This window comes from Dermacentor silvarum, chromosome 1 (assembly GCF_013339745.2).
Source record: "Dermacentor silvarum isolate Dsil-2018 chromosome 1, BIME_Dsil_1.4, whole genome shotgun sequence".
Taxonomy (NCBI): Eukaryota; Metazoa; Arthropoda; class Arachnida; order Ixodida; family Ixodidae; genus Dermacentor; species Dermacentor silvarum.
In genome coordinates, this window is record NC_051154.1 from 26,212,587 (window position 1) to 26,236,377 (window position 23,791).

General features: G+C 49.7%; 2 protein-coding genes across 2 annotated transcripts in view; both read right to left on the reverse strand.

Moving 5' to 3' along the window:
* Positions 1-23,791, reverse strand: part of LOC119458381 (cyclin-dependent kinase 14) — a 138,664-nt gene that overhangs the window by 53,883 nt on the left and 60,990 nt on the right. Inside the window, exon 3 of the mRNA XM_037720219.2 lies at positions 14,869-14,915. Coding sequence (XP_037576147.1) covers positions 14,869-14,915 — 47 coding nt within the window. The remainder of the gene's footprint in view (positions 1-14,868; positions 14,916-23,791) is intronic.
* LOC119458372 (mitochondrial sodium/calcium exchanger protein) lies at positions 899-6,188 on the reverse strand. Its single transcript, XM_037720206.2, has one exon. The coding sequence runs from the start codon at positions 5,592-5,594 to the stop codon at positions 3,777-3,779; it is 1,818 nt and encodes a 605-aa protein (XP_037576134.1). The 5' UTR covers positions 5,595-6,188; the 3' UTR covers positions 899-3,776.

A 23,791-nucleotide genomic window follows, 5' to 3' on the forward strand; every position in this document is an offset into this window, starting at 1 on the left:
GTCGCCGCACAGAAAGCTGTCGAGTGGCAAAGCACACTTGCGCGAAACTTTCTTACGTCTTCGGACACCTTAAGGTCAGTTGCGTGCAGCTTTTCTAACCATGTTTGAGTTCACCTTTACGCGAAAAATGCTTCCTACAAGACTCCAAGGCTGTCAAACAAGCTCCTGGACAGTATTCGCATTAATTGTGCTCACGTTCACCCCGAGAGAATTACTCGCCATGCATTGCGAAAAAGGGGGAAAAAAAAACTGATTTGGAAAACTTACAGGAGCCGTATTTTCGGACGATTTATTTAATTTGTTCAATTATATTCGCCTTCCGTCATTGACCCGGGTACCTCACCGCTCCGCCGTTATCGGCCACTCGGCGCTATATGCGCGACAAGAAATGAAGGTCAGAAAATACCGCGCCTATAACTTAACCTATCGCAAAAGACTGAAATAGGCTGGTGAGGTCAGGCGCTTGGCGACGGAGCTCGTGGCAACAACCACGCCGCGTATTATGACGCGGTGTGTGCGCCGTCGATAATGGCGGCGCGGAGTATACGGGCCAAAGACGAAGAGCGAAATGAACGGAAATGAAATGAAAGGTGAGAAGATACGGCCATGTGGTACGGCTCGGATGCTCCACTCCACTCACAAAACAGACAACTTCAGGAAATAAAGTCACGACTGACAGAGCAAGCAAACTTTATCACAGGCGGCATACCGAGACAGGGCATCAACATAAAAAGCAAACGGCAGAGAATATCGGTGCGTCATTCTCGTACACTTAAAGCATGCAGGGCCGGTATTTTGTAGCGATGCCTTTAATGTAATAATGCCTTTTCGCGTTTATCGCGCTTTGTCAGTGGTCAGAGCGACGGTCCGCTCACGATATCAACGTTGATAACGCGAGCGGACCGTCGCTCCGACCACTGACAAAGCGCGATAAGCGCGAAAAGGCATTATGACATTAAAGGCATCGCTACAAAATACCGGCCCTGGGGCGGGATAACGTAACGATTCTGTTCCAATGATATTTCCTTTCGCATTTCGTTAGCGGTCCAAGCGATGCTCCACCCACGTTATCACCGGAACCGGCCGGTCGTGAACGGTGGACGATAAGAGAGGAATAGAATCGAACGAAAGGAATCCTTACTTTATATACCGGCCTTGTACACAAACAGGCAAGCCCCACTGACGGCTAAGCTATGGAGAGAGAGAGAGAGAGAGAGAGGTGGGGGGGAGAGAAACACGCCACAAAAAAAAAAAAAAAAATAGTTAACCGAGATCGTGCATGAGTGCTATGGCAACACGTGAGCCCGCGCTACGCCACAACTTCGCCACGACGAGCCCCGGCAGTACGGAGCGCGCCAGTAGCCGCCGATGGCAGACTCGCTCTGTTGACAACAGCCACGCGCGCGCCCCGATAGGTGATCGAAGCGCGCGGGTGGAACAGACTGGCCGGCAGTTTCCGCGTCTTCTACGCAGCGCACAAGGCCCTGAACCTTGCCCTGGCTGATTGGGCGTGCGCGCCGAGAACAATTAAGAGAGGGGCGGTGGAAACTCGGGGAGGCCGCAATCGCCCGCACAACGCCCAGAACCCGGATCAATTCGAGACGGAACTACGCACAGGGAGCATTCTACACACGTGGCTAACCTCAATGTGATGTACGCGCAACACCAACTGAACGCGACTGTACATACACTCTCCGACAGGGGCGCATCCACGGGAGGGGGGTGCTCATCACAAGAAATATAAAACCAGGGCGCCTGTGCATACGCCAGTGCTCTCCATGGCGGCAGACCTAGAGGTAACAAGATTCTGCGACTTACGGAAAAGCAATACAAGGTCAAAGGTTGTGTTAGTATTGGGGTTCAGCGGGAGCGAAACAGGTTGACAGCGTCAAAGTGCAGCATTGTTTCAATCAGATAACAATAACATTAGCGCGCTCGAATTGAACGCAGGCAACACAGAAAAGGCGCCGTGTTTGAGGTGCATCTGCATTCAAATCAGACACAATGTGCCATCGGTGTCTGAAACACTAGACATCTTGCACAATTCACAGCTGCAGTTTACGAAGAGTAATTATGTGCGACAGTCTGAAGGCGCAAGACGTTTGGTAGTTTGGTGAGCAACGAAATTAAATTTCAATTACAAACTGCGCGGGTCAGCCACGGTGTACCATTAGAAAAGCGGTTGACTACTGAAAGCCCGAAAGTTAAAAAAAAATAAATAACAACAACAATATGAATAATAAAAAATCGAAACTTGCGCACGCAGGAAACATGCACGGCGGAGGTCGCGGACACGCGAGTATATATCCATTCGTACATTTTCTTTCTTCTTTTTTTCCCCTGTATATTGCTTCAAAGACTCCTCCCTATTATATAATGTGCGAGAACTCATGCTGCCGCTATGGGCTACAAAACAAGCGCGCACTGGCCACGTTGAACTAAAATAAAGCTTTCATTCGCTGCAGCATCCGACAATACTATGTTTCTTCGGGGCCTAAGAGGCCGCGCTTAATGTCGGCGTGAAAACTGCGTAAAATCAGCTAATCATTACGTTCACGGCGTTGGAGGTACAATAAAGCAGACATGTAATGACTAACACGTGTTTCTAAAGTATCACAGTAAATGCATTACAGAAGTTCAGATAGACTGCAACACTATGCGAAAGACTCGGTCTCTAATGACGCGATTGAGCGGCTGTACCTTAATGAATATGGAAGTCGACCAGGTCGGTGAAAAGACCTAACTAAGCAAGTAAAAAAGTTCACACACAAAGCAGGTCATGGTGGCGTTTCGGGAAGCGAATCTCAATGTATTCGTTATTTTACTCGTTTCCAATGGTCAGTGATTCTAACGCGATCGAATCATCAAGCGAAAAACGCAGCAGTATTGATCGCCGCAAGATCCACCAAGGTCAATTTTGTCGCGGACAAAACACTGGGGTCTTATCAGGCACACTACAAATTCCACTCGGTGAAACGGGGAAAACCTTTTCCACAATGATTAGCACTATTTTAGTGAACACGACATATCGAACACTCAATACAAAACACCGAAAAAGAACGAGAAAAAAAAACTATGTATGCACGTCAATTTGTTCTCTAAATGGAACTGCCGTAGTAGGCAAGTCAGTACAAGATGGGAAACATTTGCCACGACGACACGCTGAAAATATGACACCGGCATAAGACTCCACACCCATTGCCCCCGCTATTTATCCTTCGACAGAAATGTTTTAAAACCTACGTCAACATAACAAGCAAACTGTCGTAAATCACGATACTCCCAGTCCACAACAACCATCGATAACAAGGTCATAAGGCACGAAGAGTTAAGGTGTCTCGGACAACCTTCTTCCACGTCTGCCGGAAAGTGGGGCGGAAAAGGGGCTCAAGGGCCGCCAGGCCACGGCGCTTTGCAAATCACGCAACTGTATTTGCGCAGCCGAATCGCAGCGCACCATGTTACTGGTTCACAACACTCGGAGCATAGCGCTGTCTCGGGCGTAGTCTAAAACAGAACTATAGAGACCCGTTTTAGTGTAGTATGTACAACGAACGCAGCCGCATGCTGCCACGTACGTCGACTAAGAAGAGCAGAGATGGCAGGTCTTCGTCATAAAACGGAGGATATCAAGTTCAAGTGCACTTTGAAAGAAGCTTCAAGATGCTTTGTTTCTCCATAAGAGCAGCGTCCTGCGCGGAAAATGACTCGCTGTATATGCGTGAGCCCAAGTTTTCATAAGACGCGCATTACGTCCACCGAGATCCGACGACGGGCTAGGCGTACGTAGTCTCCACGGTCACTGCAGCTGCCAAGAAGAGCGTGTACAGGGCAAGCAAGGAAGCCCCATGAATGCGACTCGACTGGTACCGGCAGAACAGCGTGGCGTACAGCGACAGCAACAGCGAAGCAACAAGGCCTCCATAGAGGGTTGACACGAGCGGCGTGAGCTCCAGCGGAAGCCGGGCGCCGAAGCCCACTGGCGCCAGTTTGACCGTGTACGGAAGACCGACGCCCATGAGCAGGTTGAGAAGCGGCCCGCCAAAGCACGCAGCCATGGCCATGCTCGGATATCCCTGACGCGCCACGGCAACGTTGGTCACAAAGTCTCCGAGACTATTGCCCCACGCGAGCACAGTAAGTCCTAAGATGGCGTCACTGATGCCCGCTACCAGGCCCAAGGTGCGCAAGAGGTCCAGCAGTTCGTTGGCCACGCCGTAGATCCACAGCACGGACAGAATAAAACCCGCGTAGCCGAAAGCAAAATGGTAGCGCGGTGCGCTCTCGAAGCTAGAGCTGAACCACACAAGCAGCGCAGCGATGCCGCCAATGAGGAGGGCCAGCGCCCAGCAAGGAAGTTTGCCGGCGATGTAGTCGTCGGCGCGGCCGAGAACGACTACCACGAAGAAAGGCGCAGTCACGCAATGTAAGGCGTTAAGCGGACGACACCAGTTGTTCTTGGCGTTCTCGTAGTCCACAACAGGCACTGTCAGCACGAGAACGAACCGCACAGGAAACGTGACGACGTCGTATATCTTTCCAGCGTTACCGCGTTCGGCCCACTCCTCAGGGTCCCAAGGCACCAGCTGGGACAGGAACTCGGCCCAAGGTCCCGGGTCCTGGACGACCACGGAGGGGGTCCGGGTAGTGCCCAGGAGCGGCGTCTTCTCGCTCACCACGATGGGCTCGAGTGGCGGTTGCGAGCATTGGGATATACGGCGCTCCATCGATGCCTCGTGCGAGGCCTGCATGAAGGCCGCGATGGCGTGCTCGTGGTGCCGGTGGAGGCTGCCAGTGGAACTTCGCCGCCGCCGTGCCACGCCGGTGCTGCTGTTGCTCGCCACGCTACTGACTGAAGACCTCCGTTCCTGTACCCAGTCGGGCGTCGCCGGCGGTACGAGGAGGTGACTATGGACCGGAGGCTCTGCGGGCACATCCACCACCACCTTGACGGGGCTGTCCGGAAGTGCGGGAAGTTCCTCTGGGTGCGCCTGCTTCCAGAAGTGGCCGACAAGCACGACCACAATGTAGACGCAGTACAGGCCAAGGTAGCCGACGGCATGACCCAGCGTCACGCCACCGGCGTGGAAGAGATAGAAGGTCCAAAAGGATGCGGCCAAGTAGAAGACTGTGTCGCGCAGAAACGAGTCCGGTTCCAGCTCGAAGCGGCACAGCAAGAATACGGTGCCAGCCACCACGGCGGTGACGAACGTGCCGGCGCCGAGCAACTCCCCGATGACGAGCGCGGGTCGCGACTGCTCGATGCCGGCGAGCGAGGAGATTATGTCGGGCGCGCCGTTGCCGAAGGCGAGCAGCGTGACGCCGGCCACACTCTCCGAGAGGCGTAGTGTGCGCGACATGACCACGAGCGCTGGGCACAGGAAGTCGTCAGCAGTCATGCCCAGCACGAGGAAAAGCAGAGCGATCCCGAGCACCTCGGCGCCGATCGGAAGGTAGGGCGCTAGTGGACCGCAGTAGGCGAACGTGGTGTACTCGAGCCACGACTCGTCCACATGACAGTCGGCAGTGTCCCGAACGAAAGCGCACTGCAGCGCCGTGGTGTTGAGATCGTGGACCCTCTCGCAGGCGACCATGGCTTCGGCTCGCCGTGTGCTATGGCGCGTTCGAGCAGAGGGCGTCTGCCGCCGCAGCCGTCGGCGCGAGCCTGCTTTATCGGAGGGACCGCTGCGGCCGATTACCCGGGAGACCGGCCGTCAGCTCGCGTGAACGAAGGAAAACGCGCGCGCGCACTGGTTCCGCCACAGCTGGCCGCCGGGCGCGCACGCCGCCTGGAGAATCGAGGGGGCGAAGCGGAATCCCGCCACGGCTGAAACCTCTGGCAGCACGGTTCTTGTTGCGCTGCCACGAGACAGGCGACCCCTTCCTGAGGCCACGGCCCAATGCTGCTACGAGACCTCGAAGCAGCCCTCCAGAAGATACGGTGATATCGCACAACACCGGGAACAACAGTTGAGAAGGAAGCGCTAGATAACTGCACACTCGAAGAGATACTGCTGCCAGCGGACGTATACACACACACATAGACACACACAATACACACACAATACACACACACGCCAAATGGACGCCACTAAACGAGTACGATAACTGGGGTATATACAGGACCAATGCGTAAACATGCGGAAGGAAACTTTTGTAGGCTGACATCAGAAAGGGCGGAAATTAGTAATGTATAGTTACTCTATAAACTAAAGGTGCTGACTCAGCCACACAGATAGAATAACGCAGATATAGGGAAAGTATGCATGAAGCATGGACCAAGCAGAAAGCTGAAAATGCGGATGACTTCTTTTAACGATGTATCACGGGTACATAGTATAGCACTTCTAAACGCTAAACACTCATGCGGCACTGAGAACCTCGAATGATTAAGGATATACACCCATACGAATGCCTGAAAAGCAGAATTTGTACACAGATACTCTGCTTTTCACGACTCGCGTGATAAAAATTTAAAAAAAATTAAAAGCTAAAGAAAGGAAAATAGTACATGTGCCTCGCGTTCGCGATGGATGGACGGACGAGAGCGCCGGCAGCAGGCAAATAACAAATACGAAAGAAGGATCCACAGACGCCCTTTCCTGACCACCATCAATATTTCATACGGAGTTGTACAAGCCTGTCCTCGTTTTCTGCTCTATCATATCAACCAATGAACTAGCACCAATAGGCCCAATTTTCTGTTGTTAACCTACGCAGCTGTAAAACCTTAGTTAAAGGACATTTGTCCCAACGAGCGTGAGAAAGTACTATATGACTTGGCAGCATGTACGGTCTCGATTTGTATCGCCAGCGCTGCGAACCTTTGGGGAGTGAGGACAAAGGTCCTGCCAACTTTCTACTAACTCTTGATGCAGTGGGAGCACTTGCAGCGCAGTCGGACATTGTCTCACACTGAATCCCGTATATACGTTTACGACCAAGGCTGTGTGATTCCGACTTGAACAAATGTTTCACGACAGCGTGAAAGTTACGTGAAGAGAAACGAAAAAAAAAAAAAAAAACCCTATAGGGTGGCACGAGACGACACTCAGGCAGCAGAGTACCGGATACGCCTCCGTCCAGGCCTCCCCCGCATCGCACCTACCATGTAAAGCGATCGCACATGTGCAACACAGACTGGCAAAAAAAAAAAAAAAAAATAAAAATCTAGCTGTTCCAACGGAAGTAAGCCCAGCTTACTGTGATGCGCGTCAGAAAGAGCAGCAAAATATGGAACATAAACGAAGCGCTCAGTCAACACCCAACAAAACGCCGTGAAATAGAGTAGCATTTACACAGGATGTAACATGTTGTGCACACCGCAGCGCCTACTAGCTACGCAGAACTGGTATTCTTGATCGATCGTTTCCGTAAGAGCTATAGCACGCTATACAAAATGAACGGTGGTGGGCACGATAGACATGTGGGTATTAAAAAAAAAAAAGTCACTTCGCCATCACGCGGTTAAAAAATAAAAACGCGATGCGCGGCTGGACAAAGGTCTACCTTTGTTGCATTGGTTCTCGTTCTTGTTACACGACATGCAGTGCCTGGATTACACCGACATATGTCTCCGAATTGAAAAAAAAAAAAAAAAATCATCGATATTCAAGCAGAGTCGCGCAAAAGTTATTTCTCCCATGAGGGCAGCGTTCCAATGGTGCCCGACATCACAGTCCGGCCCACTGAACAATAAAACACGTCCAGGCATACGACGAATGAGCGTTTAGTTGCTTTCATGCTTGTTTTATCACTTCTTGTCGCGACGCCTCAAACAGAGAAGAGAGACAGACAGAGAGATGAAGGCAGCACAGCCCGCCTGCCTAAGCGAAGGAAAGAATGTACGGCACGGCTGCGGCTAAGCTTAAACGAAAGATGCGGTCCGAGGAGCCGCATATACCGCCAGTTCCTGCATACCACTGCCTGAATGGCCTTCGTTGTATTCCAAGGTTGAGGAGCTTATTTCCGCTCGGGAGAGATGCGAAAAAAAAAAAAATGACAGTCCCCAAAAGCGCAATAGCACGAGAAGAATGAAGACGACGCATTAAATGGAGGACTTCCATTGGGAACGGAAGTTCGCGCCAGCTAGCTGTGACTGCTAAAAAGGATGCTCCTCGCCATCAAAAAGCCATTCGACGACAATGAATTCGTCTGACTTAAAGCGCACGCACGCACGCACACAAAGTTAGACACCCTCTGTCACACACAAAAGCAACGTCCTATAGTTGTTGCCTCCCACGCAGTAGCACCCGAGTTAACACACTCACTCTGTACAGAACACACACACGCACCATAAGAAAAATTTCCAATCAATTTGGGCGCAGAGTTTTTGAGCGAAAGTTGATATTTCGCCGAGAAAGCTCATATAGCGGCGACAAAGCGCGCGCTAGAACTAAACAACAACCGATCCCGTAATATGAGACTTCTCAAGGTCCAGAAACGCAGTGACAGGTTTGTCTGTGCGTGGCATGTATTCTATACAGGAGACTCGCATCAAGTGCGCTGCAGGAATATTACCGCCGACGTGTGTCGACAAGACTCGGTGACACAACAGCTAATGAACAAAGTTGCTTGAAGGCACGTCTGTGTTGCGGGAGAGCGTACTTTACCGAGCTGCGCTGCTCGAAAGTCATGCGGTTAAACAGAATGCCATGGTAACTTCGCCACACCGCATATTAAAAAACGACAGCACGGGTAACTTGCTTTCTCGCTCCTAATCAATGTCACTTGCCCACTACAGTAGAAAACAATGAAGTAAGAGGTAAAAAACGTAATGAATTATTAAAAAAAAAACAGAAGGAAACCAATATCTCGAGAAGCGCCGCTACCATTTCTGTATACGCTTTTTGCCGCCGTGGGTCCTTATCACCTTTCTTTGTTATCTAGAAGTATACCCTTTGCGCAACAGGTCCCATAAGAACGCAATCTTTTTTCTCTCTCTCCTGAGGCAGGGTGATTATTATTAGTATTAATACGAAGCATTCTTGGTCTCATACCAAGCACTTTGCGCAAGGTAGGCTCCTGTCTTGCACCCTCTTCGGGCTCCTAAAAAACTAGATCCTTTTCGACGGTGGAATCGCACCTCGGTCTCCTAGAACAGCCCGATGCTCTAACCATTATGCCCTAACAGTTTTTTTTTTCTTTATTGCCTTGTTGTCGTTTGCATCAACACAAGATACAGCACACAAATATTCGGCCATTTATACAGGTTAATAAAAGGACTAAAATACGTTCAAAAGAACCAAATCGACTACATAACTGACCCACCCAGATGCTTCGCCGGAAGAGCGCGCGGTAAAGTTCTCTCGCATTTGCGCATTTTCGATAAAGCTCATTCGAACGGATCGCACATCTGTATCTGCGTGCCGTGCCTGCATCAGTGTTTTCCACAAATTGTGAGCATTCTGTGATACGCTTGAGAGGGGAGGCCTGCGCCTGAATTCACGTCGAAACCCTCGTGAGCCCAGTACACAATCATAACTAGGGCACTCCACCCGCATTTTCAAAAGGCAGGAAACGAATTCCATAGGAATCAATGGGCATGGGTCGGCTGGATAAGCGCATAATCACTCACCAATATATGCTTGCAGGCTATGTACTCACTCGCATTCATAGTCTCACACTTTGCGGTGCACCCACTCGTATACTCGCGTCCACCCAAACCCACTGGCAATCACTCCTGTTCATACTCACACACTGTCACGGTGCACTCGCTCACTAACGCTCTATCTCACGCCTGTGAACCGAGTGGGTGTGGAGCGAGAGTCGGCGTACTCGTGAGTATGCCCACCTGTATCAATGGGTGACTCTGTAAGATGTTCCAGTGGAATATCGGGTCTCAATGTCTATAAATACTCCTTAGGCTCCAGTCGCACGCATACTTAGCTCTTTTTGATATACGGCCACGTCGCATAGCACGCGGGAAAGCCCGTCAGCGCGAAAGCGTGCCAGTTTCTTTCATTCTTTGTGGCAACCAGCGCTTTTACAAGCTGTGTTAGACTGAACCACCTTCGGGAGCGGTCCACATTTACCAGTCTTTTTCATGTAGGGCTACATAGACGCTGCGCGACATTGTGCAACCTTCGCGATCGGCCCAGGTCGTAACGGAACGGCTGTAACGTTTGTCTGTCGGAGGACAAAAAAGTTGTCGCCATGCCATCGACGTCGTCTTGCTACAGACGTCACACACACGCTCGCGTCACACACACAGTAGCTCGGCTTACATAAACAAGTTAAATTAAAATTCTGTCAATTTACGAGCCAAAACCACGACATGATTATGAGGCACGCCGTAGTGGGGGACTCCGGATTAATTTGAACCACGTGTGTTAACGTGCACCCAATGTACGGTACACGGGCGTTACTGCATTTCAGCCTCCACAGAAATGCGGCCGCCGCGGTAGGGATTTGATCCCTCGGCTTAGGGCTTAGCAGCGACAGCCAAAGCCACCACGGCTGGTTTACACAAACACGTTAATTGGTCCATCTCGTAACGCTTTGCCGAACCCAACGATGTCGGAAAGCCAGCTACGAGCAAAATGCTTCGCATAGCATCAATTCCCATAGCGCGTGGGGTTTGCATTGTTTCCCCCATATTAGCTGGTGGCTGATATTACATTCAACGCCATATACGTAAATTTGGTCCAGGGAACAACTCATAACAGCTAGAAATATTAACATAAAAAGAAAAACGATGCGATGTACATGCAGTCACTGGCGTTTATACCTATAAGTAAAGGAATATTTGCGAAGAGAGAAGAAACAGCAAAAGAAATGTTAGAACGGTATACTCTGGGCAGTTGGCGAATGATCTGCCCAGAACTCTCGCGTCCGTTAGAGCTGCCGTTTGCTAGTGCCACAAAGGGACAGTTGCGGAATACGCAGTCCCGCGCCATACGGATCGTATATATATATATATATATATATATATATATATATATATATATATATATATACTGAAGACTCCGTGCACGGTGCACACAACCACTTGGCGGAACAGCGCGAGGACGCGCTGGGACACTCGGCTGTTTCGCGGGTCGGCGTTGACACGAAAGACGCGCTCCGCAGGAGGCCACGCGAGCATTCCACGGAGAAGAGTCACCCAGCACGCCACCGAGTTCCTGGGCGCCTGGGATTTTTTATTCTCTCAAGAGCGGCCAAAGAAGGCCTCGCTAGCCCTGGAACGAGCGGGCCTCGGCCTCGTCGACGCCGTTCCGCGCGGCGACAAAAATACCAAAGAGCAGCGGGAGGAGGACGCGATGCGACGAAAAAACGGGGCCTTTGCCACGTGGCTTATTTCAGGACGCGACGACGAGTCGTCGGCGCACGCTGCGCCAGGGAAGAACGCGCCGTTTCGTCAAGGGTCGCGCGAGCAATCGGCGTCGACGCACGAGACGAGGACCGCGAGGTCGCCCGCCGCCGGCTCGTGCGCCCCGACGGAGATCGCTGCGCGGCGAATCGAAAAGGAAAGATAAAAAGCGATGCTGATGGCGCACACAAGCTGAGTTGGTGGCAAAGCAAAGGTTGGCGCGTTGGCACAACTTGAAAAAATGCTCGAGAACTCGCCACGAAGACTGTTCATCGTTACTCAAAACTTATGTTTGTACCAAGACACCGTGTAATGGAAGCGATGCTGCGGAATTAAAACTGGTTTTCTGCGAGACAAGATGCGAGAAAATCGATTGCCGACCTGTCACTGTCAGTTTCTTAAGTACAGTCGTCATCAATATGAAAGGGAACATTTTTTTTTTTTTTTTTTTACGAACAAGGATAATTCAGGATGCATACGTTCCAATCTCGGAACTTGATATATTACAACAACCTTCCCTGCTGAACCTTTAGTATCATTACGGGCGTTTAAAAAAATTAGATATTGATGACTATATGTGCATCCCAAACAACTTTCTGGCGCGTGTGGACAGAGTTGAATCGGAGTATAAATAGCGAACGGTTCCCATGCATGCACCCCTCGCTCCCAGTCAATGGTTGCTACGCCGACAAGAAGACATTTAAATACAAGGGTTCCGCATGAATGGGGGGGTGGGGGGGGGGGGGGGGTACTCCAATCAAAATGTGCGCACCTTTTACCCGCGGCACCATAATGCGACATATTTACCTTGAATGGTGGTCCGATTTCGAGGGCGCCGAGAAATTTACGTATGCACTAGGCGTTAAAGAGGCGTAAGCACGAGCAAAGACAGCCAATCACCCAGCGATCGAGACATACCAGATGACATGGCCGGGCCCAAGGTCTTGCACGACGCGGACACCGAACCTCCAACCCATTTCCATTACGAGCTTTGGTCGAGCAGCGGGCGTCGTCCCTGGGCTTGACCAGCGCATGAACACAAGCACCTGCCGCCTGATGAGCAGGCGCGAAGCGGCCGCACGCACACCACGCAGAAAAACGCCCAACTAAGAGCCCCCCCTCGTCGTCTCCAGCATTATCCGTGCCCATCCATCAAAGAACGGGTAATGCTCCACACAACGGCTCATTCACGCGTGCAAGGAAAATGCGGTCGCCCCTTCCCCGCACACACTCACGCACACCCTCCGAAAGTATACCCGCTGCCAAGGGCAGTGCGGCCTGCGCTGCCAGCGCATTGTCGCAACCAGGACGGCGGCCAGCCGTTTAGAGGCACAGTCCAGTGAAGAGCAGTCACCGACCGCTGCACATACCACATTTTTACGAAATATTGCAGAAGAGCGAATCACCCGAGGTGAGCAGAATAACCTGCCTGCTCCTTTGCACTTTCTCTGCAGTCGAAGTTTCGCGACATCATCTCTGAGCACTCACACACTACGTACAAGGACTGAATTACCCGCGTCAACCTGCGGGTTCGGCTCTCACCGACGGCAAGTTGTCCATTCTTCCACTTTCAATGGCACCTTCACTGGTTAAGAATATTAAGCTTACAGCTAAATTTATTAGTCAATAAAAAGCATTTACCGCGCCTACGCGCTTCTTGCCTTCATCAGAATCATATCAACACCCTCGGATTCTTCTCGCTCACCGCGTCTCGCTTGCGACAGCTTGCGCTAACACATGCACTCTACTGCGCTTGCACAAAATTACGGCAGTACCACAGTCGGTGGTATTTCTCTATCTCTCACGAAAACCGCAACGAGAGGGGAGAGAGAGAGAGAGTCCGAGCAGAAAACCACACGTTTGTGGTGTTCCCGTATCGTTGCTGAAATGCCGAAAAAGTTTTGTCGTGCACTTTTGTCGTTTGCACATTTTGTCGTGCACAAAAAACAACTGTCAGCCCTTCCACTGAGGTGGAGATGGAAGACCAGCGAAGCTGTACTACGGTGGGAATTATGTATTTCCAATTATGGCTATTAAGATGTGATTGTCTAATTGGTTATTTGAATTATTAAAGAATGAGAAATATATAAGATCCGGTGGTTTTCATGGTTTTCATTTATTTAGCGACCCCAGGGACCATGGCCTTATGGTCGCTACGGTACACCGCCATATGGTGTACGGCAAAGTTGGCACGTTCTGCATAAACACGTCACCAACGCCGCGCGCGTTCGATGCGAACGCGGGCAAAACGCCGTCGCCGTCGACAACAGTTCTGCGCGTTGTTTGTGTGACCGCACATAACCGCTGTCAAAACGCTGGCTTGAGCAAGCAAGCGCGCGAGCAGCAGCGAGCGAAGGTTCATGCGGTCTATCGCTTCAACGGAAAGTGAGCGGCGAAAGCACAGCGCATACAAAGGTAGGAGCCGTGTTGCAGAACGCTTTCACGATACGGTGCGCACGACCGCCCGGCGCCGCGCAAAGTACAAGTTGCTAGCAGAGCAGAAGCCGCAACCCCTCCCTCCCACGCTGCCTTCCCGCTGTCCTCCTTTGGCGTGGGAGATTGAGTCGCCAGTTCCCCTTGCACCCGGTCGCAAGATAAGCATTTGGTACCGCAGCTAAACGTCGCCTCCCCTCCCGTCCCCCCACGGCCTTTCGCGCGACGGAAGAAGTGGCGTTTGCTCTCCGCTGTGCAATTCGCTCCCCGTGAAAGCGCGCGTCCCTCGCGCGCTTTCACTCGCACATAGAGCATACGGCCAATAAGTTTTTTTCTCCATCCGGACGCGACCATCGAAGAATCAGCCCTTAACAGCCTCGCTGTAATAATTCTAATGGGGACAAGTGGGGCCATAATTTGTAAGTGTTCCATTCCTACGGTTCTTTTGTTATCGTTTACGCTGAATGGGCAATCCCAGCGATAACAGGGACACGGCTACGTGCGAGTCAATGACAAATGGAGAAAAGGATGTAAAATGTAAAGTATCATTGCAAAATACGGCCCCCGATCCTCGAACATGTCACATAATTCAAGAGGGTCTAATAAGAAAACCCGTAGCCAATGCTCTACTTCAATCGTCGCTGACGTTGCTCAGCTCCCGTTTGCTGGAGTGCTTTGAGGCCGCTTCAACCTTAACGGTGCAACTCTGAAGACGCGGATGGTTAGCGAAGGAAAGCAAATTACCTAGACGTGCACCGGCGTTGTCTTTAAAAGATAGCTCTTACCGCGTGAGCAATTTACCAGCCTCGCACCGTTAAAAAAAAAAAAAAAACGATACGATGAATACGAGAAGGTAGGTGGGTACACGCGCCAAACAAAAAAGCGCAGTTTCCCTTGGTCTATTCCGCTCTTGGTGCCTTCTGGCACCGTTCAACCCTAGCCACGCCACATTTCCATGCGGCATTACCCTATGGTGCATTACCCTACGGTAAGTCTGCGGACGATTACCGTGTTATTCGTACGGATGTGACGGAAACACGACACGGCTATAGGACATCACGGTGAGAACATCAGCCGCGTTGCGCGCGCCCAGATGAGTGTGCGCACTCGTGCAGCTCGCTCACCTCGTTCTCCGTGTCGTAGTCGGGCAGGATCACCTCCTTGGACAGCGCTGCAACAAAACGGAGCCACTGGTGAGACACACCGCGGGGCAGAGGCCGCGAAGCTCGCTCGCTATGCGCGCCGCACACAGGAGCACCTCGCGCACACCAGCGGCAGAAGCCACTACCTGCAGGCACCTCCACAGTCGTGACAGGGGAGGGGGGGGGGCACAAAAATGGCGGAACGACGTCAAGAGAAACCGGGGCTTCCTCTACCAGGCCCTGCATCGGCTGTGCTTCCGCCCAGACGCATCCGCTCCTCGCGCAAAACGCGTAGCGGTAGCGAAGAGGACGCACTTTATTTTATTTATTTGATTTTTCCCCCCTCTCGTGCGGGGCACCAAAAGACTGCACACAGCTACAACGTGCGGTATATGAGCTGGCTCTGAACAGCACACGCAAGCCGGCAGTCACATAGCCTTCACTGAAGTAAAATTAACCGGAAAACGGTATAGTTCATTAAATTCTGGGGCTTTACGTGCCAAAACCGCGATATGATTATGAGGCACGCCGTAGTGGGGGACTCCGGATTAATTTTGACCACCTGGGGCTCTAACGTACACCCAATGCACGGTACACGGGCGTTCTTGCATTTTGCCCCCATAGAAAAGCAGCCGCCGCGGCCTGGATTTGATCCCGCGACCTCGGGCTTAAGCAGCGCAACACCAAAGCCACTACGCCACCACGGCGGGTGGAAAACAGTATAGTTGACGCGGAAAGTTAATCTTCTTGAACTACTATATTGACGCGACAAAAAAAAAAAAAAAATCAAAGAGAGACAACAGAATGCGACAGTCTGAGAGGCTTACACCTACGGCAGGAACCAATTGAAAACATGCATGCACGCGAAAAAGCACTGTCCCTACGTCTATATAGATAGATTTGGCAATCAGAAATACATAAAAAAGCACTAAAATCTACTTGCATCGAGTATACTAATAAACGTGGTGTGAAACAACGCAATGAAACGAAGAGCAGCTGCGTCTTGAAACAAACAAGCACTTCCACTCATGGCGTCTGGCATAGCCTCTTGTCAGAAGTGAACCAGCCAGACACGTTAGGTTCACAGAAAACGCTGCCGCGAAGCCTCGCACACACGCCAATTTGCGTGAGATAATGGTATGCAGAAATGAAAAAAAAAAAAAGAATACGTACGAGGAACGACGTCAGACCTCCACGTCACATGTCAGACAAGATATACCTAAGGTATGTATTATTTTAGAATAAGAAGTTTTTGTACTGCTATATTTATTACCGAATGAACTAACTAATGAATGAATTGTCCACATTCATTCATTTGGTGAATAATTGTTGGGAAATGACCTCGATGTGCTGAATGCGCTCGGTGTGCACGGGGAGCGCCAACGGCCCGGACAAACAACCATTTGTAAGTAAAGCTAAACTCTCGCTTCCCAAGCAGTTGCCTCAAAGTGCGACGCCAAATGGAGCACTACCACGACATCTCGCACGTCATTACTTCTGGAATAAGTTTGTGCTGTAGAATAAAGTAACCTAGAGAACTGAACCGTTAACGGCTGAGAAGAATAGACAGCACAAGCGCTTACGAAAAAAAAAAAATGCATTGAACAAACTATGTAAAGAGCAAGCCTAGGTCTGCAGAGGTTTGGTGTGTGTATCGGGTCTAGAGATCGCGAGTTTTCTGTGCGATATTTAGTTGAGTAAATTTAATTCGGTTCCAATAAAATAACCTGAACGACGTGCACAGACGCATATTCCGAAGCATAGATGATTACCTTGTTTTCATCGATAAAATACACATGGAAGATGCCTTCTCGACATTTTAAGAGTTTTTAGGGAAGGGGGTTCGGGCCTTTCTTTTACTTTTGAGCTCCCTAAAAATAACCGCCTGCAATTTTAGGACTTGGAATTAACGCTCTCGACTGGCCACACGCGTTGCATGTTCTGCCCCAGATTACTCAAACCCACTCTTGAATTACGGATCAGCACATTCAAAAACAGTAAAAAAATGGGATAGCATTGTCTTGTGTCCGGTCTGCTCTTACAAAATCTTGTTAGGATCTTCTTCCCAGAAGCTTTATCCTTGAATTAGGCTCCTGGTTTTCCGTGGCATATATCCTGAGCGCTGAATGCTTCTGAAGCAAATGCCAAAAGTTGGGTTTGTGTCACAACGAAAGGATCAAACTAGAAAAAGAACCATCGCCGTCATCCCATACGTTCAGGCGCGTAGCCAGGGGGGGGGCTGATGGGGCTTCAGCCCCCCCCGAAATTTTTTCGTGCTGTCATGCACCGCCGACCAAAACAACCACCGGCGCCGGAAATTATTGTGGATTTTGTCTACAATGTCTTTTTGACACTCGAAAGGACATTTCGGCGCGAAAATTGCGAACTCGGGCTGGATTTCGTGCAAACGCCCATACAACTAGAGTCACATAACGTAAGGAGCCTCAGCCGAGCACAAAGTTTCAAGGGATTTTCGATAGCGAGCGGGCGCGTCGCGGCATCTCGCAGCGGCACCGGAATCTACGGAGCGCATGGATTTCAATTCCGAAACTTCATGAGTATAAAGTTCTGATACATTTTTGACGCGAAAGTGCACTGACATTTCCAAAGGCGTGCTTCTGATTTTTAATTCTGGAACTTTCTGGGTTTAATGTTTTTATAAACTTGGGCCAACATGCACGCACTCGAACGCGCGTGTCTAAGCCGTTCCAGAAATGGAAGCACGTGCTCGCAATCTTCCACGCAGAGGAAAATATTAAATATCACCGCGACTGTCAGCTGGCATCTGATAATTTTCTCCAAACATTTTCAGAAAGCGCGTCCAATGTGATCGATAAGCTGGACCAGGGCGGGCAAAGTAAAATAAGAGAAAACAGAAGAAACTCAACGGCCTATTTAATTTGAGACAGTTCTTTTTTGCGGGCGGCAAGGTCTTGCTCTCCGTGGCGATAGGGACACTGGTCCTATGGATTTAAGTAAAGCCCCCGCTGAAATTACTGGTATTTCCAGAACGCTTCTTCGCATGCAAGCTGATTGTGGAGATACACATCTGAAGAACCATTTGTAAGGTTGCCCCAGTAATGCCTCGTATTTAAACCAGATGTACCAATCCAAATTATAGAAATTTGTGGTGAAATTACCAAAGAAAGCCTAGATGCAAAAGTGAACGCTGCAGGCTGCTTCTCCGTACTTGCTGACGAAACGACGGATATTGCTGGAATCGAACAGCTTACTGTTTGTGCAAGGTACGTAAACAAGGATGTCAACGATATCGAATGAAGAAAGGAAGGAAAATAAGAGGTGAAAGGCAAAGAGGTTAATCAGGTTAAGTGTCCGATTGGCTACTTTGCACAGGGGGATGGGGTAAGGGCAGAAAATATTAGAAAACAAAAGAAGATTAAAAAGAAAACTAAAAGAAACGTATCAGTCCGCACATTCTATAGTTTGTCACTAAGTCCTGTTTCTTTTAAAAAGCGTAATAGCGCTTTTAAAGCAGTTCGTTCCGACGTCGGCTGGGACCAGGGACCAAGAATTGTGGCTTCCGTAAGAGGACGGCTGTCTACCTTGTCGAGCGTGGTGCTGAGGAAACGATATCGAAGTGTTTTTAGGTTTCAGCACAGGAATAGATGCCCTCTCTCATGGAGACTGCAGGGTATATGTACATGTGTACAAACTAGAGCACTGCACGGGCTCGGGCTTACCCGAAAGCCCGGGCCGGGCCGGGTAGAGCAGTTTTTTCACGGGCTCGGGCCGGGTAAGGGCCGGGCTCGGGCCGGGCTCGGGAACGGCGTGTGCTTTTTGACCCGGGCCCGGGCCGGGCTTTCTCGTGGTGTGCATGTAACGTGCAGCGAGTTATTCTCGGGCGTCTGAACTCTGACAAACATGTATTTTTCGGTATCGGGCCGGGTTCGGGCCTGAGGTAAAGGGGTGGCGGGCCGGGCCAGGCGGGTAACGTAGATTATTTCCGGGCCCGGGCCGGGCCCGGGTCTCGCCATGAAAGTTTTGTTCGGGCTCGGGCGGGCAGCCCAACGTAAAAACGGGCCCGGGCCGGGTCCGGGCTGAAAAAATCGGCCCGTGCAGTGCTCTAGTACAAACTGCTGCATATTCTAGTCGCCCTTCCAGTGCCACTGCCAGCGCAGAGAGATTTTCAAACATGAGATTACTAAAAAAACAACTTGCGCTTTACAATGAGGAACGCATGGTTATGCTGGCGCTTCTATACGCCGACAGAGACGTCGCCATCAACGTGTCGGAAGTTACTGAACGCTTCACTAAACCTCCCCGCCGAGTAAAGTTTATCGTTTAGATAGCGAAGCCGCAAAAATCAATGCCTGTAAAAATATGTGTTCCTTCACGTTCCTATATAAGCTCGTAATTATGAAAACGTATGACTGTTCATTAGCTTTTAAAACCACAGAAATTTTCACCGTTTGTTGTAACAGTTAGCATGATAATCAAAATTATCCTGGGAATACAAAAACTACGGGGACATCAATAACCAATTTTGACAAACCTTGCTCATTGAAAGCCCGGCACACGCGGCGTTTCCCCAAAACGCACTCGGATGTTGGGTAAATCAACTTGCCACATCATCTGTGGCTTTCGTTTGCCTTTTCTTTCCTTTTTAGCTACATGGATTTACTTCTTTTTTTAAACGAAGCAATAGCCTTGTTTGACTTGGGGTGCAGAATAATTGTTGCCGCTGTGCAGGCAGTTAAAATACGCATTTTCATATTGATTTCTGCATTCTTTTTCTCTTATTCTAGCCACATGGTGCTGTCGCGATCGCAGCATGGCCCAAATGCATATCACAATTTCTGAGATCATAGTTTTGTTCTTGTCTGGATCAGAATCAGAATCAGAGTTTGATTATTAAAGGTTGGGATCGTCTGTCTTTATACTCGTATGCGTGAAGTTTACTGTCTGTGACTGCGCAACATGTTTATTTGTCTTGTTTGACGCATTATATACAATACGTTTCCTTAGATACGTAGATTTATTGCAGACTTATACGTACATTTAAATATCTTGTTGCGAGGTTTTGTGTATACAAGCAGTGAACTTGGTTTCACGCGACACTTTCTTGCCATTTGTATATTCCATTCTATCTTCGCATTTCTAATGTATATTTTGCGGAACTTCTGCTTTTTATATGTACTCGTTGTTGCAACTATAATTTCGGTGCAATTACAATATACGTGGGGTAACATCTGCTGCTGCGCAATCCGTTGCAACGAAGGACAGCGTCATTGAGGTTTTTCCCTGACCGTTGCATATGTACAAAAATGTAAACGAGGTTGTTAAATGACAAAGATTCATCAAAATATTTGTCAACTTGTTCATTTTATGGCCTTTACGTTTTTCATACCAGCTGCATGCACTGCTTTGCTGGTTTCGAACTGATATAGTTCTAAAGTTCACGTGATATTTTCTTTGCTTATTAGATAGACCAGAAAAAAAAAAAAAAAAAAAAACGCGGAAGCACTGATATCAGCTATTACTGCCACAATTTTTGGGACATACGAAGCTATTCTTTTACGAAACAAACACATAATTTACTTGTCTTGACTGTGCGTAGCGTTAAATAACTCGTTTTCAGCGCCTAATATACAATGGCATTGGCAATGGCAATGCAGTTATTATTGATGTATTTGATGCCTCGACAACTTTTATAAGGAGGAGGCCGCGTTGCAACTTGAGCCCCCCCCCGAAAAAAATTTCTGGCTACGCCACTGCATACGTTGACAAATGTCCCATGGTTTATTTAAATAATGTAGGTTCTCGTTTCGGCGTATAAGTGGTCTACAGTGCACCCAACAAACTTGGTTAACAAACTTGGTGCACAGTGCAAGTCCTGTACTTGTTTGGCTTTGTTCAACAAGACAAATGTTTTGTATAGACACAAGGATCCTTTTGCAAGCGAAATAATGGAAACGGTTTTCAATCAGAAAGCTGGTGAAGCTTGCATTAAGTGTGCCTCCCGGGGTGATACATTTTCTAGAAGCGTGATGACCCCTGCCTTGAGTGACCTGGTTTTCAGTTGCATCATTTTGGCGCCTGCTCCGTCATGTTGTGTTTCTCTTTGATTTCGGTCTCTTTCTTAATTTTCGCCCGTGAAACGTGGCTTTCGCTCAGCTGTGGCGACTGCGCAGTTGGTACCGCTTGCTTCTAAATACTTGTTTGTTCGAATAAACATTACGTGCGAATAGGCGCTTGTGGTGTCTATTCTGAGTGCTTGTCTTTTCGCGCTACCTTCATTTTACCATCAATGTCAACCTTGCTGGAGTACTGAACAAGATGTGGTTCTTTCAGACTTCGTGCACTTTAACACAAAGACTGAACACGCCGAGCAAAATATGCACCCCGGAAATCAAGGATTTGTTCGTTAGACAGTGGCAGTTTTTCCCTGAACACAGAAAATATGCCTGTTTCCTGAGGTAACTACTATTTCAGAATCGCATAGTATATAGCACAATCGAAAGCTGGGCGGGTTGGCAGAGAATCATGACGTGAAGGCCCAGAAGACACGGGAAGAAGAGAACAAATGACTGCGCACTCCCAACTCAACTAACTTTATTGAAAAAAGCGGAACGTATATGCAAGGTGACATCAACAACCGAACTTTGCAGGAAGAAAGTTTGGAAGAAAGAACCAGAAACAGGGGGAATTAATGTAGACTAATCCAGACAGCCCATATGGCCTCCTCGACTTTAAAGAGATACGGACACAAAAGTTGGCGGTGGTTTTTTGCGTTGGAACAAAAGTTGAACTGTCGAAAATGACGAATACAACAAGCTGCTTTGAAAACAAGAACGCGAAACATTTTTTTATTTTTTTGCGATTTTCTGTTGCGCCTTGCCTCCAAGCGTCCGCCGGCAGCCGCTGAAATTTTGACGTCATAACACCCACGCGTGGCCAAGGTCGGCCACAGCCATCGCAGTCTTTCGGGGGTGTCGGTCCCTTGCAGCGTTTATCCCTGTCGGCGATCTTCGCACATGGTCCGTCTGAAACATCCCCGTCGGCGCTCCACGCAGGTGGTGTGCCTTACATGTGTCTACCCGCGTTCGTCGCGGCGGAAGGAAATGCCCAGACATTGCTGTGCCCAAGACTGTTATAACAACGTCATCGGTCGTGACACGCGGTCGCACACGTTTCCTAGAGATGAGAAGGTGCGTAAACTTTGGAGACGTGCCTGTCAGCCATCACGGCCAGCCTGGAGACCTCTAAAAAATGACTATTTGCGCGGACCACTTCGTCGACGATGATTATGTGACCAGCCCGGTTGGGCTGAAACACTTCGGCAACGCCTAAAGCCTAACGCTGTGCCCTCGGTCTTCTCACGAAAACGCAAGGCAGAAAGTATCAGCCGCGCATTTGAAAAGCGGAGGCGACAAGAGGTCGGTACTGTTGTCGCTCACTTGCAGCCTTCTTGTGCAGTTGCTCACGCCGACGGCATAAACTACTATTCAATCATCCACGCAGTGTTGAAGTACCCCGCAGCTGCCTCGCCTGCGTGCACTCTTGAAAAACAAGTGTAGAGTGGAAATGACAAATAATTCTTGCACAACTGTCTGGCGCAGAGCGAAATCGCGCGACGGTTCGCGAAAACCTGACCGTGGCACGTCCACGGCCGCATGCTCTTCTTCGTCGCTTGACGCGGAAGGCTCGTAACCGTAAGCGGTTATATTTCTTGCCAAGTTGGAATGGTCCTCGTCTTCAGACGTGTACTTATCGCTGGTAGAGGCACCAGAACTCGAATCCATACTCGCAATGGCGGCGTCGGCGTGCTTCGAATGACCGCGGCCGGACGGCTGGCTATCCGACGAGGGTGTCGTGACGTCACGCCTTCCAACTTGCGCTGGTCGGGCGGCGTGGCGCGCGCTCACGAAAACGCCAAAAATAAAGCCATCGGATGAAAATTCAGCTAAGTGACCACTTCTTTTCGGTGTAATCGCACACTGATTCAGTTTCAGCATTTTCGTAAAATTTTCTGATTTTGTGTCCGTATCCCTTTAAGATTTCTCAAGATTCATCTACGACGTAGCGTCACCGCGCACCCTCTGTCAATGCAAGGAGTCGTTATGAAAATATGAACCAAACAGCCGCATGAACAGCAAAACGAAGAGTTACAAGATCACGCAAGCGAAAATCCAACGACAAGTGAAAGGCACGAGAGAGACATATCTAGAGCGCACGTCGCCCGTTGAAAGAAGCTAAGAGGTGGCGATATTGCGGCCACACAGGAATGTTCCCGCCAATAGATTGACCATGAAACACTTCACTGAAATCTTCCGGAGCAACCCGCTGGCCGGGAAGTGCCTGCGACGCGTTCACACATGTGGATGCACCGCACAAACCGACATGACTGTACACTGGTAGGGAGGACAGTGTTCATCGACGATCGTGTCCAGAAAAGACGGGTACGCAATGTATCCTATACTCGTCCGCGTGCAAAAGAAATTGACTACAATAAGTCGTATGGTCCCCATCTTAAATCCGACTACACTCTGCGGCAAAACGCGCTCCGTTCGAACCGCGGAAGCTTTCACAGGAAAGGGGCTAACACATCGTAGGAACTTTAGCGCACGACCCATTCAGTCAACAACACTCTGCATCCAAGACACCCTAAATGCCAAGGCCAATGCGCACGGGCCCTGGTGCATCACCCAGCAGTTGTGTTGTGCACTAGTGGAGCGCGGGACCAAATTACTCCAGTGAACGAGTTGCTAGAAAACAAGGGTAGAATGTATCCGCCGTAAACAGTATACGTTAAAAGTGAGTGCAGTCACGGCCTAAGCCAATCACGAATCGGGGAAATCCTAATAATCGGCATCACATCCCTCGGCCGTGAGAAGATTTCGGAGGTGAAGACTCCACCACTGCCTCCATGCACATTGTTACGTGG

Bases quoted from the DNA above. Each gene is read 5' to 3' on its own strand.
- LOC119458372 (XM_037720206.2), bottom strand. From the start codon at position 5,594: ATGGTCGCCTGCGAGAGGGTCCACGATCTCAACACCACGGCGCTGCAG.